This window comes from Kwoniella newhampshirensis, chromosome 9 (assembly GCF_039105145.1).
Source record: "Kwoniella newhampshirensis strain CBS 13917 chromosome 9, whole genome shotgun sequence".
NCBI classification, from domain to species: Eukaryota; Fungi; Basidiomycota; class Tremellomycetes; order Tremellales; family Cryptococcaceae; genus Kwoniella; species Kwoniella newhampshirensis.
The window spans coordinates 1,101,274-1,118,010 of NC_089963.1; the positions used below are offsets into that span (position 1 = coordinate 1,101,274).

At 51.0% G+C, this 16,737-nt stretch overlaps 7 protein-coding genes across 7 annotated transcripts; 4 read left to right on the top strand and 3 right to left on the bottom strand.

Annotated features, from left to right (window-relative positions):
• Positions 1–162: 162 nt before the first annotated feature.
• On the bottom strand, positions 163–1,131 carry IAR55_005111 (uncharacterized protein; the record flags this gene model as incomplete). The annotated part of the gene is made up of 1 exon (XM_066948204.1): positions 163–1,131. The coding sequence occupies one exon, from the start codon at positions 1,129–1,131 to the stop codon at positions 163–165; it is 969 nt and encodes a 322-aa protein (XP_066801663.1).
• Positions 1,132–2,995: 1,864 nt separating this feature from the next.
• Positions 2,996–4,823, bottom strand: IAR55_005112 (uncharacterized protein; the record flags this gene model as incomplete). Its single annotated transcript, XM_066948205.1, has 8 exons — positions 2,996–3,116; positions 3,205–3,417; positions 3,472–3,527; positions 3,588–3,604; positions 3,667–3,887; positions 4,021–4,203; positions 4,361–4,619; positions 4,772–4,823. The coding sequence occupies 8 exons, from the start codon at positions 4,821–4,823 to the stop codon at positions 2,996–2,998; spliced, it is 1,122 nt and encodes a 373-aa protein (XP_066801664.1).
• A 1,879-nt stretch (positions 4,824–6,702) lies between these two features.
• IAR55_005113 (uncharacterized protein) lies at positions 6,703–8,418 on the top strand (the record flags this gene model as incomplete). Its single annotated transcript, XM_066948206.1, has 5 exons — positions 6,703–7,104; positions 7,187–7,211; positions 7,276–7,367; positions 7,441–7,767; positions 7,843–8,418. The coding sequence occupies 5 exons, from the start codon at positions 6,703–6,705 to the stop codon at positions 8,416–8,418; spliced, it is 1,422 nt and encodes a 473-aa protein (XP_066801665.1).
• A 367-nt stretch (positions 8,419–8,785) lies between these two features.
• On the top strand, positions 8,786–10,574 carry IAR55_005114 (uncharacterized protein; the record flags this gene model as incomplete). Its single annotated transcript, XM_066948207.1, has 2 exons — positions 8,786–10,324; positions 10,395–10,574. The coding sequence occupies 2 exons, from the start codon at positions 8,786–8,788 to the stop codon at positions 10,572–10,574; spliced, it is 1,719 nt and encodes a 572-aa protein (XP_066801666.1).
• Positions 10,575–11,731: 1,157 nt separating this feature from the next.
• Positions 11,732–12,452, top strand: IAR55_005115 (uncharacterized protein; the record flags this gene model as incomplete). Its single annotated transcript, XM_066948208.1, has 2 exons — positions 11,732–11,962; positions 12,123–12,452. The coding sequence occupies 2 exons, from the start codon at positions 11,732–11,734 to the stop codon at positions 12,450–12,452; spliced, it is 561 nt and encodes a 186-aa protein (XP_066801667.1).
• A 470-nt stretch (positions 12,453–12,922) lies between these two features.
• IAR55_005116 (uncharacterized protein) lies at positions 12,923–13,846 on the bottom strand (the record flags this gene model as incomplete). The annotated part of the gene is made up of 6 exons (XM_066948209.1): positions 12,923–12,994; positions 13,189–13,264; positions 13,408–13,441; positions 13,508–13,565; positions 13,657–13,756; positions 13,827–13,846. 6 exons carry the CDS (start codon positions 13,844–13,846, stop codon positions 12,923–12,925), a joined length of 360 nt encoding a protein of 119 aa, XP_066801668.1.
• Positions 13,847–14,129: 283 nt separating this feature from the next.
• Positions 14,130–16,637, top strand: IAR55_005117 (uncharacterized protein; the record flags this gene model as incomplete). The annotated part of the gene is made up of 5 exons (XM_066948210.1): positions 14,130–14,637; positions 14,704–15,056; positions 15,153–15,478; positions 15,540–16,320; positions 16,386–16,637. 5 exons carry the CDS (start codon positions 14,130–14,132, stop codon positions 16,635–16,637), a joined length of 2,220 nt encoding a protein of 739 aa, XP_066801669.1.
• Between the last annotated feature and the right edge of the window lie 100 nt (positions 16,638–16,737).

The following is a 16,737-nucleotide window of genomic DNA, read 5'->3' on the forward strand; positions in this document are numbered from 1 at the left end:
ATCACGACGATGACGAAGAGCAGAAGGAGATCTGATCCACTTACGTCCAAATCATGAGATCGAGTGAACCTCTGAGAGCACGTGAGACATTGGTGAGGATACTTTCATCGTCAAGGCAAAGGGACCGAATTCATCAGTTCCTAGAGTCATTATCCCCGACGATCATCGATCGGACGTCGATCCTTCGGACAACGACACACTCACCTGATCGCTATCCTTTTGCCCAGTCGCACTCCTCCTCTTCGTCCCCGATTTGGACCTGGTCGCAGATCTCTTCCTGCCGTGGCTGCCACCTCTTCCGCCTCGGACCTGTGCCGTTTGACCTTCATCCGCACCTTGCCCCTTCTGTGCAGCCGATGGAGGTGCCCACAGACCTGTTTCAGCGAGAGGCGCCGCAGCCCATGACAAAGGATGCGTCACGCTGGGAGATTGTCGGTCAGCGACAGTCAGGGATGGAGGGACCACAGGACCATGGAAGGGGTCAGGAAGAGACCAGAATTCAGAAAATGTCGAGCGGTCCATCAATGTCGTCATCTCATCGGTGAACCCTTGAGATATAGCTGACTCCGAATACAGAGACGAGGTCGCGCTTCCCGAGGATGTAGGAGGATAGCTGTGAGCTGGATCGTAGTAAGGTGGGATCCAGTTCGCGAAGTGTGATGGCGTTGGTGGAGTCTCAAGCGAGCTTGATGTTGGCGTTGGCGTTGGCGTTGACGCAGATGAATGAGCAAAACGCATCATGGTTGCATCCTCAAGTGCGAGCCTGCTTCCTCTTCGAGGCAGACCAGCATCGATGGTTGGTTGCGTGATGCTCCCATGCAACGCAGGTGCTTCATTCACCCCCTCGAATCCATCTCCATTTCCGTTTGACCTGCTGTCCTCTGACCTAAAGGGAGGTTGGGGCCGTTGTCCGACCGCATCCATCGGCCCCTCGCGCTTGTTCATCTCCCTGAATAACCCGATGCCGTCGCAACAAGCAACGATAAATGAACAATCCATTATAGAGCTGAGGGGCTCCGGGTCGCCAGATACGGCTTCAATAGCGCTAGAATCGTGGAAGAACATGCGGTAGACCTCGCCAGGGGATGGCAGGTCGGCGTTCGGAGGAGGTGGCGTTGTGCTGCGATTCATGGTATGTCAGGCTCGAGGATGATGTCTAGAATAGTCGGGAAGGAAGAGGAAGAGAGCAGAGCGTATTGTGGTGATGACAAGGTCAGGACAAGAGTGATTGATGGTGGGATAAGTCCACTGGTATGGGCAGGAAAGACAGGATAGGAAGATCAAAGTTATGCAGGGACGTTTGGTTTGGGATAACGTTAATAAAGTCTAGACATACAGTGGCATGCCGTCCATCAATGCGTTCAGAGTTGGTGGTGCTGTAGTGTCTTTGACGGATGGATAGACACTCGTAGAGATTGATGGTCAGTGCGGGCTCACCTAACTATAGTAGCGCTCTTGGTTTGATCATGGGTATGGGTGAAGGGTCAAATCTGAGAGCGATACAAGTAACGATCAGTTTGATTAGGAATGGACGGATTGAGTTATTCATCCAGAATGACCTTTTTATACCTGAACATGAGCATCATCGCTTCTTTTATGGTTGTACTGTATCGGCCCGAGGAGACACAAAAAGACCACTCAACTCTATTCGGCCCCCTGCCCCCCCCCCCCCTCCTCTCTTCTTCCTCCACCTCCGTTTCCCACTCTTTCTCACACACACCTCGCTCAGACCTCCCCCAATCGTCAGGCAGCCAGCCTCCACCTCGATCCATCCCCATCAACGCCCTAATCTCTTCCGACTTGACCGCTCCAACCCAATCTGTCTGACCCTTAGCCCAGAAGCAAGTTCGCTAAAAACATGTACATACCAGACAAAAGGATGATAACAATTGAACAAAAGGCTAAAGACATGTGTCAAGGGACCAAAGGACGTTTGATGTTTTGTGTTATCAGATCCAGTGGATGGGTGATCGTCTTCTTGTTGGTTGCTTTTTGGTCTCCTAACCTGACAAGTCGCTTGTGGTTCCGACTCGAATGTATCGTACTGTATGGACGTCATAGTCAGGAATGACTATACCTCGAACACCGCACACAATGCTATCAATATCGTTGGAAAATGAATGATCACGGAGGAGGACAAGGAGCAGAATGTTTTTCGAATCACCAACTTATGAACGTTCATTCAGCTTCGCTACTGTATCTCCCCCCCCCCCCAGTTTCCGGTCTTGATCCGTGCTAAATATAGGATAGGAAATGGGATCTGGGGACACGGAGGAGAGGAGAGGATCTGTGCTCTCTTGTCAGGTTTCCCGACCGTTGCCCCGCTTGGATCATCGTTCACGTTGTCGTTGTCATCGGCTCCACGTCCAAGCAAAGAGCCTCCATCACACTCCGCTCCTCGGAAACAAAAAGGCTTTTCCCGATCATCGTGACTTGTTTCTTCAGAACCATTCAAGCCCATAATGATAACGATCAGTACCATCTAGCTGCTTGATCAGCGCTGCCTTCTCGTAAGTCACGGACAGCTGATGGTTTTTGGAATTCAGCAAAGCAGTCCGAAATCATCAACTGTGGGGAAAAGAAAGTATTCAGAAAATCAAGCGCGTTTCACGTTTTGGTTCCGTCGTTGCGCCACCCTTCGCATCCGTAACTTACTGGTGCCTTTCTCCTGCTGTCGGTCTGTTTCACGGCAAGAGCATCATCAGTGACGTCCTTTCTGTAGTTTTTGACCTCCTTGCATCTACTTCCCTTTCATAAGCTTATGATCCTAGCGGATTGATACATGAGCCCAAACTGTGCACATACATCAAAGTGTCATGGCTGTCGAAGGGCGACACCTGATCGAGTTCAACTACATTGGAGCATTCAACCGGAACCCTCCTGCTATCCCTTCCCACGAGGCTAATGACATTTGCCGCACAGGTTCACCCTGCTTTCCTGTCATCCCATCATGACGCCCTTCTCCAAAACCCAAAGCCTTCGTCATTGTCGAAAGTCACGCTGCTGCCGGATTGCCATACATCAAGGGACGCTGAGCCATATCTCTGTGAGCAGGCGAAACATTCTCCCTTTCCATGACGGATTGAAATTGGACTTTGTCCATTGGCCGCTCGGTCCTGGGAAGACAGGAGAAATCAGCAGCAGGTCCGCCAAGGCATAGAAGGTGGGACCATCATCACGGTCAGCTATATGTATCAGACTCACCTCAAGATCCAGAAAAACCACTCTTCGATCGGTCGCAAGTTCAGCAAAAGCCTATTGCATCGATATGCGAAGATCGTTACGAAGAATCCACCGACTGCGTCCAAGATGTAATGGTTGGCTGTAGCCATGATGACGAGCAGAATGAGGAGTGGGTAGAAGAGAGAGATCGCTCGGATGAATCGATGGGGCGAGTAGATGAAGAGAGACAGTCCGCTGTGTACACCATGAGAATTAGCTGGGCTTAAATATGACCCAACTTTGACCTACATGACGAAGCTGTAACCGAAGTGTAATGACGGGAAGGCAGCAAGCTGATTCTGGAACTGCAAATGTGGTAGGGTGAGCTTCCATCGAAGATGCGAGAAGTAGATTGCTGAACTCACTTTATTGGTCGTCCAGACTAGCGCGCGGACGACTCAGTCTTGCTTCCTTCTTTTTCGAACAAGATAGATGACCACTCACTGCTTGCGGCCTTCCCAGTATGAAGCGTGTCCACATACCCAAACTCCTTGAACGGCAGTAATCTCGGAGGCATGCATGGCCAGCTCGAGAAGACTACGAATGCGAAGCAGTTGCAGAGGACGAGGGTGCGTCGAGTCGATTGGAAGATGAGTGGCGAGAAGTGTTTGTAGGAATACCCGAAGAAGGCGATTGTTGCTGGAATATGAACCATGGCGTATGTCCTGGAAGCATCACAAGGCGACAACGGTGCGTAATGACAAGGCAAGGGAGAGCAGAACGGTCGCCAGGAGCAAGAGTCGGAAGAGAGCAATAAGCGTAGTCTAGCTATCTTTATGAAGAAGCAAACCGACTCACTTGTTGAAGAAGACCAATAGCCAGTTGTGCTTCATCACGAAGTGTTGCAGCCCAAGTTCAATATCAATATGCAACCACGCTTCGATGGCGATGATCTGGCGAGCATGTCTTTCGGCGAGGGAGCGGAAGTCGGCTCCCATGGTCAGAGCTTGTATAGCTCGAGCTATCTGGTAGATCCAGTAGCTGTGTCAAGTTAGCGCTGTGGCATGCACGCTGAGCTTCCGCAAAGGTGTCTCATGTTGTGGGATACGACCACAGGCACGGAGAGGCATATATAGACTGTTGACGAGTTGATAAAAAGGGAAGTGAAAGAGGACCGGATAGTCTTGATCAAACTCACGTTAAAAGCCAATACCACACCTCCATCAAGAACGGGAACATTGCCAGGAATCGACTTGACAATCTCATCCTGAATCTGTCGTTTCCGGGCACTTTGATGGTCCAAGCTAAGAAACGCATCTCCTTCCAATTCCATGGGATCGGTTCTGAGGGATTGGACGGCGGGACGTAAACATCGTCAAGGGTGGTATGGGCTTGGACAACGTCGGATGGTCGACGTTTATTCAGCAGACATCCCGCGGTGAGAAGGGCAGCGACGACTAAGTGGTGTTATTGAGCGCGGACAAATGAGGGCGGAAAGGTACGTGTGAGTGGTAGAAGTCGGTACCGTTGAGTGAACGGCAGATGGACGAGGCAGCACAAGACAGACAACGATCAGCACAAAACGAACAGTCGAGCTTGATGCACCCACACGCCGGCTCAAGAATATACGAAAGTGCGGGAATCTCATCGGGTTTCGACATCTTTGATGATGTGTCGGTCCGCCGTTCTGAGAGGGTATCACAAGAATATGAGAAGTGATATTTGGGGGAAGGGGCAATAAGAAGTGTCGAAATGGTTGGTGTGCTGATCGCCACCAGGTTGTGTCGTGTGCTTCGGTCTGAGGGTCAAAGGATGTTTATCGTTCGTGGCCGAGGATTCACGTGTGTGTCGTGTGCTCCTCGGTGATTCCGAATTTGAAACCAGTCGTCCAGGCTCTCCCTCTTGTGGTCAAACGACGAGCTACTCGTGTCGCAGAGCTGAGTTGATATCGAGACGTTCTGGTATCAGCTTGATCCTGGTGAACGCTCGGAGGTGCGAGAGCGTGTGAAATGTTGATTTGCTCACAACCTGACCGCCGTCTGTCACCTGGCCATCGGCCATCCATGATCCATGCCTCGGTGATATTCTGAATCATTGTGGTCATCCGTATGACGTTCATGCATCCCCTCTACCCTACCATGTGAGACCCAGCTAACCGGATACTCTTGGCACACGCAGTCGAAAATCTCTTGAAGTCTGTCAGTCAACGAAGAAAGTTTCCTTAACGTTTCCGCAGCAAGACATACCACGATCGAACGACCACGTAACATCTGGCATGGCGGTCACCGAAAGATCACACCTCCAGTACAGGCTCGCTGATTCCGTCTTGCCGTCATATTACATTGCTACCAAGCCTCGCTGGATAGAACAAGCCAAATTTTGTTGTTCTCCAATGGGACCCAGTTGGACTGGTCAAGTGGAGGCGACCGGTTTTGGTTGGCTAAGTTGCAGAGCAAAACCCAAGAGGCCTGCGTCATCCACTCGGAGCCCTGCAGGGAAATGAGAATATCCTGGAAAAGCGTTTATGCTTCTCTACGCAGATGACTTGTCAAGGCCGCCGGTTCGCTTTGGATGTGTATAATCCACGTGTACTACATTGATGCAGCTGGCCTCTGCTATATCAGAGATCTGCGATTTGTGATCGTCGAGTTCTGTCTACCTGCCTGTATAGGTAGCGTGCTTGATGTCGTCCAGCCACGAGACCGTGTATCCGATGAGATGAGACGCGACTGACAGGGTGAGGTATGCTCGTTCATGCGTTTGGCACGAAACAAGATTGTCGGTAGTACTACTTGAACTTCGGATGATTGGAAGAATTGAGATACATCATAGTTGTTACCTGCGTCAACCACACTTTTATGACGCAGAAACGCGGCTATGCTTCTCATCTTGACCTGCCAGATTCCGCTCGCCACATCGCCTTTGTCGTCTTCCCACCTCTTTCGGGTCATACTCGGACTTGTCGCGTCGGGCTGCGCTGCGGAGGTCCACGAGACCCGCCGCATCATCCGACCGCAATCACAAACGTGTCACTCTCGATCGATATTGACATCGCTCGCTGCTGACAAGCGTGGTGACCAGTATCGCGAGCCCTGACCGAGCTGTGCGTGTGCGCGCTTTTGCGCTTGGGTGGCGTTGGTATGTATGTTGGGGCGTCAAACGAAGAGCGGAGCAGCGGAGGCAGTGTCGAAACCGACGAAAATACATACAAATGCTGATTTATAACTTGGGTGGAAGATGAGAGTCAGGGCCTGGAACTGAGATAGATCGTCGTCGTCCGTACCTTTTGTTCCTTTTCCTGGATTGACTGGGACGGAGGGGGGTTTGGATTCAAACCTGTTACAGTGCATTTGGCTTTGTTTTTTCAAAAACGTCCTATCTAAAAGATCACTTTCATGGATCAGGAGTAACCACAGTACCGAATGATCATTTGGAGGGTAGAAGAAGAAGAAGAGACATAGTCACACCGACCCAAACATTGTGATTTGATCAGGCATCCTTCAGGTTCGATCATCGTTGGCAAGGGCGTCGACTCACAAGATGTTTCAAATCAACAGCCTCCCCCACACCGAACTTCCTTTATCCTACAGACCTCCCACAGGCGACTTGTCTATATCAACTCCAGCTTCCCTGCCCCACTCGAGATCTACTCCGCTCCCCAGGTTGCAGCTTCCTTTCTCGTCCATCGTTACCACCAACCCTCATCGATCTGATCTACCGATTGAGATACGTCGACCGATATCGCCTAGTATGACGAATTCCACACCATTACTGGGTGCTCATACGCATCAATCGGACGGGTCGATGAGAAGTACCAGGATTAGAGGGCCTAGGAGATATAGAGAATGGATCGCTCTGGTGGTTGGCGGAGCTGTCATATTTCTGGTTCTGTATGCTGGGTTGAGGATATGGGCAGGTGATGGGCAGGAATTGTCGAATCTAGTGAGTCATTCTATCGTCGGAACAGCGGAATTTGAGAGGTCCCTTGTTACGATACTGATCGTATCATGTGCCCCCTTCCCAGTCGTTCGATGGTGCATTAGCGTTGAGTGAGTTGGGCTCTTGCATCTCAATCCATCATGTGGCAAGACGACTGACTGTCACCTACACTAGGCATAACGGATGCGACCGCTCCAGCTGACAGACGAGTAAAGAAAATATGGGCGACTAGTCACAACGATGAAATGCAAGGTCAGGATGCCTTGGTACGTATACATGGTCTATGACTTGCCAGCCTCGCCGCGTCATATATGGGGTTCAAGCTGACATGATTCACAGCAACTCGCCTTGAGTCTCGGTTACGGCTATATCGAAGTGGACACACATCTCGGTCCAGCTACATCTACAACTCCATCTCCTTCCTCCAAACATCCTGCTCGGGGAAAGAAAGGCTCGCATCTGGATCCCTCACTGACCCTTCTCGCTGGACATACCGAGAAGGACCTCCATCCCGAACGAACCCTCAAGAAGCTGTATTTCGATCCTCTGATGACCTTGTTGGACGCGAACAATGCGGCAGTCAACTCTTCCGGTGGAGAGCAACGGAGCTGGGTGGGAATATACAAGGACGATCCATGTGCCGAGGTGGTGCTCATGATTGACATGGTGAGTCATCCACAGCGTTTTCAAATGTGAATGGCGAGCGAAACGATCTGAGCTGATCGAACCATCTATTTGTAGAAGAATGACGGAGGTGCAATCTGGCCATATCTGGTGGTAGCACTTCGACCGTTTCTCGACAAAGGCTATTTGACTGCTTATAACGTCTCGACATCCACCTACACCCAAGGTCCACTCACGATCGTCGGGACAGGTTCTACTCCCGTCCCCCAGGTCTACTACTCTTCTTTCCGATACATCTTCTATGACGCTCCCTTACTACAACTCAGCGAACCGTACACCATCCCTGCAACATCTTTTGGACCATCCATCACCTTCAATTGGGACAAGACCATCTCCCCGATCGCATCCGACAAATATCCATTACTATCTTATCTCGCCTTGGGTCCAGGTCAAGATCGAGGCGGTCAGAACCCATACATGTGCAATCTAAAGTTATACTCTGCGATAGCTAGAGAGAAAGGAATACAAAGTAGATGGTGGGGCGTGGCGAGACAACCGCAATGGTTGAGAAAGAGGATGTGGGAGATTGTTTGGAAGTCAGGAGTAGGGGTGATGAACGGAGATGATCTGGAAGAGATGAAAGTCTGGTTAGAGACGAAAGATGAGAGGGAGAGAGAACATATAGGATGTTGAGTGGTTGCTATAGGAATCTTGTACCATCATAGTCATCTTGGTTCAATCGTTGTTGCTGTCATCTCATCTCCGCACGCCATGTAGTCGCAATAAACACACCGACAAACAGTCATGCACCATACACAACCACACATCCACATAGAGTCATCCACACATCCACACACTCACCACATTGACACAGTCCAAAGCCCTGAACCAAGAATCAGTCAACCGTGCACTCGTTTCAGACACAACTGTAGCCAGCACGTCAACACCCATGCATGCATCACTTTCCACCTTGGATTGACCGCATCGCATCTCTACCCATTCGACCCGATTCTGACTGTTGAGCACATCAACAAGCGCTGGTATAAGACTCACGGTCGCAATGGAAAATCAAGCACCCTTTGACGCTTCGACGGTCCCACTCCCTTCTTCTCGTACCTCTTCGCCACGATCAACCGTCTTCCTCACGCCAGTCAGCGAGATTGGTACGAAAGTCGCGCTTGCAGAGGACACGTATACCGAGCGCCATACGACTCAGACCGAGTCGTCACAGGCCGGAATAGTGATGAAGTCCAGAGCAGCTGCAAGGCAATCGGAGCTTGGCGAGACGCCAACTAACACGCTACACAGGCTGGGAGGTGTGGGCCTCGATCTCCCTACCGGACACGAGACTGGTCTAGTGACAAACGATGATGAAGATATCTCCATTTACGAGAATAAGTTCGATGACGGTGACTTCGATGGCGGTGACTTCGATGACGAAGACGAAGACGACAGTTCCCCTCAGCTTCCAGCTGATACCGATGCCATTGACCCGACCAATATCGTTCTGCCTCTTACTCCTGACCGTCATTCAGCTCCTCGAAATGCCTCCACACCACCACAACCTCCCTCTCAGACGACAAAGACCACGAAACACATACTTGCTAATCGACGACCTCTAGGTTGGATCTCTTCTCTGTCCAATCCTCGTATCCTCTCTGATCATCCGCCCAACCTTTCTCCAAAAGGCGGCCTTACCCCGCCTCGATCTATCAGTATCGCGTCGGGTAGACCTCGACCACGTATCTCCTCGGTCCATTCGCAGGGCGGATCGACGGGTGGTTCGGGGAGAGGGAGAAGGGTTTCCGGCGCGATGCAATATGCTTTCGCATCTCGGTCTTCTCTCGACGCCGCTCTAGATGAGCCCTACTGCGATGATGAGGATCAAACGGGACAAGAACAGGATGATGCAGTCGAAGGAGATCGATCAACAGAGTATCTGACCAGGGAAGAAGAACAGCAGGTGAGGTATGAGGTGGGTTCGAGCCAGGATCAAGATGAAGTGTGGATGGCATATGTGCGTCAACAGCTTGGAGCCCTGTTCCCCGATTTCTTCCCTGCTGAACCGAACGAGCTCGTCCAAGCCTCTCCTCGGGCCCGTGATCAGGCAGTAGACGAGGATGACGAGGAGGGTGATCAAGATGACACCGCACTATTTCAAGGGCGTGCTCTCGCTCACACTCCATCGAATACAGATGGGGGGCCTGTGATCCAAACTCCCACTCGGACCGCCCATGATCATCCAAGTACGATCTTGCTCACCACGACGTCAAGTTCGACGACCGAGGATTCGCCGTTGTTCAGTCCGTCTCAGAATCACAGAAACACTGTTGTCGGAGCGACGACGGTGCCCAATGTCAGAAACGAGATCGGGGAATTGAGAGACGAGATCGAACGATTGAGAAGTGTCGTCGGTGGTCTCGCGGAAGGCATGAGGGGCGCGTCCGGACCGGGGTCAGGTCCGGGCGCGGGGAAACGTCCTGTGGATCGAGCCAGTCTAGAGGTGGACATGTCGGATGGAACGGTCGGGAAGGAGACGAAAGGTGTGACAGGCAATTCTGCTATTGACGACGATCAGTCGCCGGAGACTTCCGGCAAGGTGAGCACATTGTCCATTTGCATCCTCGATCCATCAGAAGAGAAGCGACAAGCTAACCTATTCCGATCAGACCGATTCGCTACTGTCATCGATCATCCGCGCACTCGATCAGAAGATCAACAAGACAGACACCCTGCGAAGTGACGATCTTGTGTTCTCACCACAGAACCTATCCCGACTGTTGGCTAGTGTCGAGCGACTCAACTTGACACATCTGATGGATGAACCACCAACGACCGTAATGGAGTGAAGATGGTGCGTAGTGACAAATCAACATACATATGCATGTCGGATGGGATGTGCTGTAGGCGAGACAAAAAGTGGGAGTATCGAATTGCGACAACCGGAACCTTTCAAAGCTCCATCACCACCATCGCGGTTCTACTTTTTTGTCCCTGCGAGTTACGGTCCCAATGCGTATGAGATCGATAAGTTACATGGTGCCGTAAGAGATAAGGTTTTAAGCTTCAAGCCAGCTATGAACATATGTCCCAACCGGTGATCTGAACCCCACCGTCACCTGGATCAAGCCTCCTTGCGCTTTGTGAAAGAGCGTAAGACCTAAGAGCAAAGGTCACAGCACCCTTGATTCAGGATCTCATCCTTCCAGCATACATTCGCTCGCTACATTCGGGAGATCGCCTTTTACTGATACTTATCGTCATTACTGGGAGAGAGGGAGGGACCCTGGTTCCAAAACTACTAAACCAAGGATAAGGAACCACTATTGATCTTTCTTTGGCACAGCACAGCCAAACTAGCTTGACCACGGGTGAAAGTTGGATACGAGTAGGATGATAATGGTCCGAAACTGAGGTGGAATCAGTCGTACTAACTAAGTGCTCTAAGATCGTAAACCCTCCATTCACCCTGCTCTGCATTGCATAGCACGACGAGAAAGAGACGAACAAAGAAACGTTGATCGTTTGTTTCTCGCTCCTACATCAACTATCGTCTGTTGTTTCCTCATCATCCTTATCGTCGCCGTCTGCAATCGAAGACGGAGGAAGAGAAGCTCCTCATTGCAAGCAAGGGAAGGGCAAGTCTGACTTGAAGGACATACAGGTCCAGGAACTTGATCCAGTCATCTCTCGTCCGTGTCTGAGAGTGATCATTGGCAGAGTGTGAGTTTTGTGCTAGACTCTGTGACTGTTTTTTTTGGTGTCTTGGCCATTCGCAGTGCTGATGGAACCATTCGGTCGTCTGATCCTTTAGCTCGATTCTAGTGGAGCAGTCTGACCACCTGCGTCATCATCAGCCTTGTCTCCCAGGACATCGAGATTCAAGAGTACCAATACACCTATCCTATCCAATCATCTCAAGCTCTTCCCGCTCTGCAAAAAGTCTGCGCCGCGCATCATACATCTCGCCCATCCTTCAACTTCCAGCTACCCCGCCCAGTCTAACATGCCTCTCATCCTCGCCTCACTTGTCTTCGCAGCTGCCCTCGCCGCGCTCCCATCGACCGAACCGCCCGATGAGGCAGAGTACGAACGGTATCTCTCGTATCTCCGAACACAAAGGGAGAAACGACGGAAGTCGCGCGTGTCTAGCGGACAAGGGTTGCTGCAGGGTGGATGCCAGGATGAGAAGAGCAAGGGCGAGAGGATGAGTGGTGGTTCGAATCTGGATCTCAGTGTGAGTTCGGCGGTCGCGATAAATTCGAATGAACATGCGGGGATCTTTCTGCCCGAACGGTCACACAACCCTTCTGCTTGATACCAGATAGAGTGGTGCACTGCCTCTCCCTCCTCATCACAGCAGTTTGGGCAAAGCTGACTTCTTGACGATTCAACAGCCACATGAGAACCCTGCATCTCATCCCTCACTGTCTCCGTCCAGACCGTCTTCTCCCACGTCAGTCAACCTCGTTCCCTACCCAAAGCCACCCCCTCGAGCTCGAGGCAGATCACAAGACCCCCGACCACCCATCCGTACACTGTCCATCAATATACCTCCATGCTCTCTTGCCCCTCTATCTCATCAATCACAATCACAAAATCACCACGGCGTGGAGCCCCCACGACATGCCAGAAGGTCCAGCTCTGTGCCTTCTTGTAGTTCGGCGGGATCGTCAAGAAATGGGTCACCGACTGGTTCGCCGAAGGGGTTCAGTTCGCTTCTTTAGTAGATAGGATGTAGGCTGAACGATGGTCGTTTCAGAAAATAGGATTGACAGGCAGATCGTTGGAAGTGGCATGACCTGCGGAGTGGAGGCGCCATCAAGATTTCGGGAAGATACAGAATGAGTACGAAGAGAAGGGAAGTCAAGATGAATGAAGAGGCTAGCCTTAGGAACCAACGATATGGAGAGTGATGGGGAAAGTAGAAGCAAGTCATTTGTTCAAAAGCATATGTTGATATATAATAGATTGTAGTAGATAGCATCATTGATCCAATACATAGTTGAGAATGCAAATGTTCTTACCTCATCTTGTATAGTATTGAGCTGGCAGAACAACTATTCGTGTTGATATTGATCGTAGTCCAGCCGTACCACAATTTGCGGTGTGCGACTTTGGGTATTCGAATGGCAGTTCTTACCGACTACTCTACCTTCGTTCCCTGCTCTCCGCCAGATTTCCAGCCCCTGGCCTGCTATGACAAGAAAGCGTTGAAAAGCTTCTTGTCCAGAATGTCGTCCCCGACAATTCTAGCGGTTTCTTTACCCTATCGTTATCCCAGATTCGCAAGATCAAATCAGCGTTTTCCACGGTTTGATTCAATATCTGATCATCGCGATATGTATATTCAAAGGATGTACCTCCTCCAGGTCCGCATTCAAATTTGGCAAATTCCCTCTTGTTGATCCTGCCTCGTAGGACACCCTAGCCAGATCTCGTAGATGAAGAGCGATCACTCACGCTCTCTATCCGGAGGATCGTAGGTACGCTCTGAACATTCCAGTCCACTCGTGCTTTGTTCTGAGGGGTTCGCCATCTGTGTAACGGACGTCGGTGAGCGAGAAACCGAGGACGATCAGCAGGAAGAGACATAGTGAGGAGGCGACTGTACGCAGCCTCGATCGACAGGACTTGTATAGGACTTAGGATTGGAGAAGGGACAAAGGATGGGAAACTCACTCGGGTCTATCGCCGACCCAGTAAATGATACCCTCTGAAACAGCGCGATCGTTCAGTGAGTTCTATCCTTTCATGGCAAGGGGACCTATCATATACGTACTTGGCTTGTCGGGAGCATCAAACGCATCTTTGACAGTACTTTCCACAGCTCGGCAATCCTGACATAGAGCGTGTTGTAGGTCAACGATTGACTCGTATCTCGTATGATACCGGTTTGCGACTCTCGAGGATTGAGACCATTTGACTCACGGGACACCACATCTGACCGTTGACAATATTGGAATAGAAGATGAGATATGTGACGGGAGGAGCGGTGGGTCCGTTGAGCGAATTCATAACGTGAGGAAAGCTTTGAGCTTTCGTTAGCAAGGTTCCTCCTTTTCCCGTCGCTTGGTAAAAAAACAATGATGTTAACTCACGGGGTGGCCAGTAGAGGCATTGTGAATCGATCTAGAGGTGGGTCAAATCGAAAGAGATAGCAGGAAGATCCCAGGAAGAGCTGCAAGCAAGAGTGACTATTAAGAACATTGTGACGAATAACGAACACTGCGCGATTTTATTGTTTTGATTTTCGATGTTTTCCAAGTGATAACAACAAAAGCCCAGCTAATCTATCTTCTCCTTTACTCCTTGCCTCATCGATAGTCGCAGTTCAGTCGAAGGGCGATTCCCACCTTCCCGCGACCCAGCTCAGCTTACGGTCTTCTGCAATACCGATCGTCATGTCGCCTATCAGAGTGATGAAGAATCAATCTTCAACCTCGTCCGTGACTGCAGGGCGACGACCCAATCCTCCGACATTAGTTCCTGCGTCCTCGTCTTCGTCAAAATACAGATCCAATCCACCACCAGGTTTGCACCTCGGGACAATCATACATGATTCTCTACCTTTCTCGTCGGAGACACACAGTCCCGACCCTTTAGCTCTCAGCGAGAGCGAGACAGAGCCAGAGATCGACATAGGACGACCTGGACCTTCCTCCTATCTTTCAGCAGGTCGAACACATGTTGAGCCCACGGCAGGACCTTCTTCCAGACCTATTATGACGGCTCATGGAGATGTCACTGGAGCTGTAGTTACAGGGAATGGAGCTCCGACGGACGCCAAGGGGAAAGGGAAAGCGGTGGAGAGACGCGTGTTACCCGCTAGGATCAGACGGACAGCAGGCGGTGGTGCAGAAGGTATGAGAGATGTCGAGGAGATGGTGGTCGATTGGTTAGAGCGGTGGGGTGAGTGCTAGCTTCATTCAATCGCGAAGCTTGGGACTCAATGTACTTTGCTTGCTCTCAATCAAGGCGAACCATCCCCGACACCGCCTGACAATCTCCCTATTCATCTCACTTGCATCCCCCTAAATCTTGTCTCTCCTCCGACTACGCAAGCGGATACCAGGAACCAAGCATCGACTCCAGCAATCACTCTCACTCCTTCTCGTCATAAGGCCGAAAGGATTGATGTAGACGGGGAGAACAAGCTGAGCAAGGAGGAGAGAATAGAGACGCCCAGCTGGGTGATGGTCCGACCCGGAGAAGATGACGAAGAAGAAGCCAAAGAGGAGCTAGAAGTCTTGGGATACGGGAAGGGGGTGAAAGGGAAAGGATTGACTAGTCCTGTGAAAAGATTGCGAAGAGCTGCCATAGGCGAGGAGGTGAGCCGCTTTCTATCCCCATTTTACTTTACAAACCGTGCTGAGCTTCTGTTCTCCTCCGCTCCTCTCCCAATGACCATAAACATCGTCTTTCAGCTTCTCGAGGATACGTCTGATGCATACTACCACCTCTTACACCGCAAATACGAGGTTTTCGAACGACGTCAACGCATCCGCGAGAAGGAGAAACTCCAATTCGAAAGATATAAGATGCGTTCCCGTATCGACCTGCTTCGTAACATGTCCAAATTCTCCTGGGCGTCAACCGTGGGCACCATCTTGTCGCGATGTCCGGACGAATGGATCAAGGGAAGAGAGAAGATAAAGGAGGTAGGAGTGGATTGGTTGCGAGATAGGTTGGTTAGAGAGGGTGAGGAGGTTATGAAGAGATATGAGGAGTTGTTGCCCGCAGAGCAGAAGAAGTAGGTTGTTCTCATCTCATCTCACATCCGCAAGATACTGCGCTGATAGTGCTTCGGGCAGACATAAACAAACACAAAGTGCCCAAAGTGGAATTGAGAGCAGACTGTCAACACCTTCAAGAGCATCTGCATCCATGTCTCTCACTCCTCCTCCAGCGATTCTACCAGCACGAGTCGCAGCGTTACGAGACACGTCAACATCATCTACAAAGCGGAAGCGACGTTCTAGTGGAGCCGCGAGCGGTGGTCAAGTAGAAGTCGATAGTCCGAACCAGAAGACGAAGGCCGTGGATAGCAGTCGTGCTTCGCCAAGCGCACCGGCGAAAGAACCCAAAACGTATGGAAAAGGAAGGAGCATTTCAAAGCACAAGGACGACGGAGTCGACGGGGAGCGGGAGGAAGAATCTGCAATGCAGGAGAATGCGGACCAATCATCGCATCGCAGGGGAAGATCAAGACCGGCACGATCGTCACAGCCGTCCATTCTGCCTGCGTCCAACACCAAGCCGGCGACCCTGATTTCAAGTGCACAGCCGAACTCCCAACCAGTCTCCCAATCCAAGTCGATTCCGATTCCGACTCGACCTTTGGTCATCGTTGAAACGGTCGAACCTCGACCAGCTTTGATCCCCCCTGTAGCCTCAACCGGCGTTCCGTGTCTCATCGAAGCTGCGACACGACGCGAATTAGTCCAGGGGGAATCAGTCATTTCAAAGCAACGCTCGGAGATTTCACGAATAGGAAAGCTGATAGTCAGGGAAAAGACGAGAGCCAGCAGAAGATTGGAAGAGGTTCATCCGTTCGGGTTGCCCGTTCCTAGTGTCGTCGAATCCAAGTCCGAGGTGAGTTGTTACTCCTTCTTTCGTGATACGTAAGCGACCCAGCCCGCTCTAACCATACACGCCAGTTCACTCTCAGCGACGAGGAAGACTTCTGGCCGATCATCGCCGGACGGGAAGAGAATGCGAATCGAGAGAGGAGAGCAAGTCTTCTGCGAACAGGCTCCGCCACTTTTGGGTCGATAGCAACGTCACTTCCGAGCGTCAGCGTATCTGGCGGAAACGGGGTGGCAAGGCCGGCTCCAGTGTCTGCGGCGATGACACTGACGCCTGAGGAGGTGGCTGAGATTGAGGGAGTAGAGGAAGCTGTTGTACTTTAGGTGTTACGTCAGTCGTTGGTCGACCTGGCACCGAGATCCAACCATGTTGTCAATGCGATGTGTTACATTGTACATGTCAAGTCATCTTGTATCCATATGA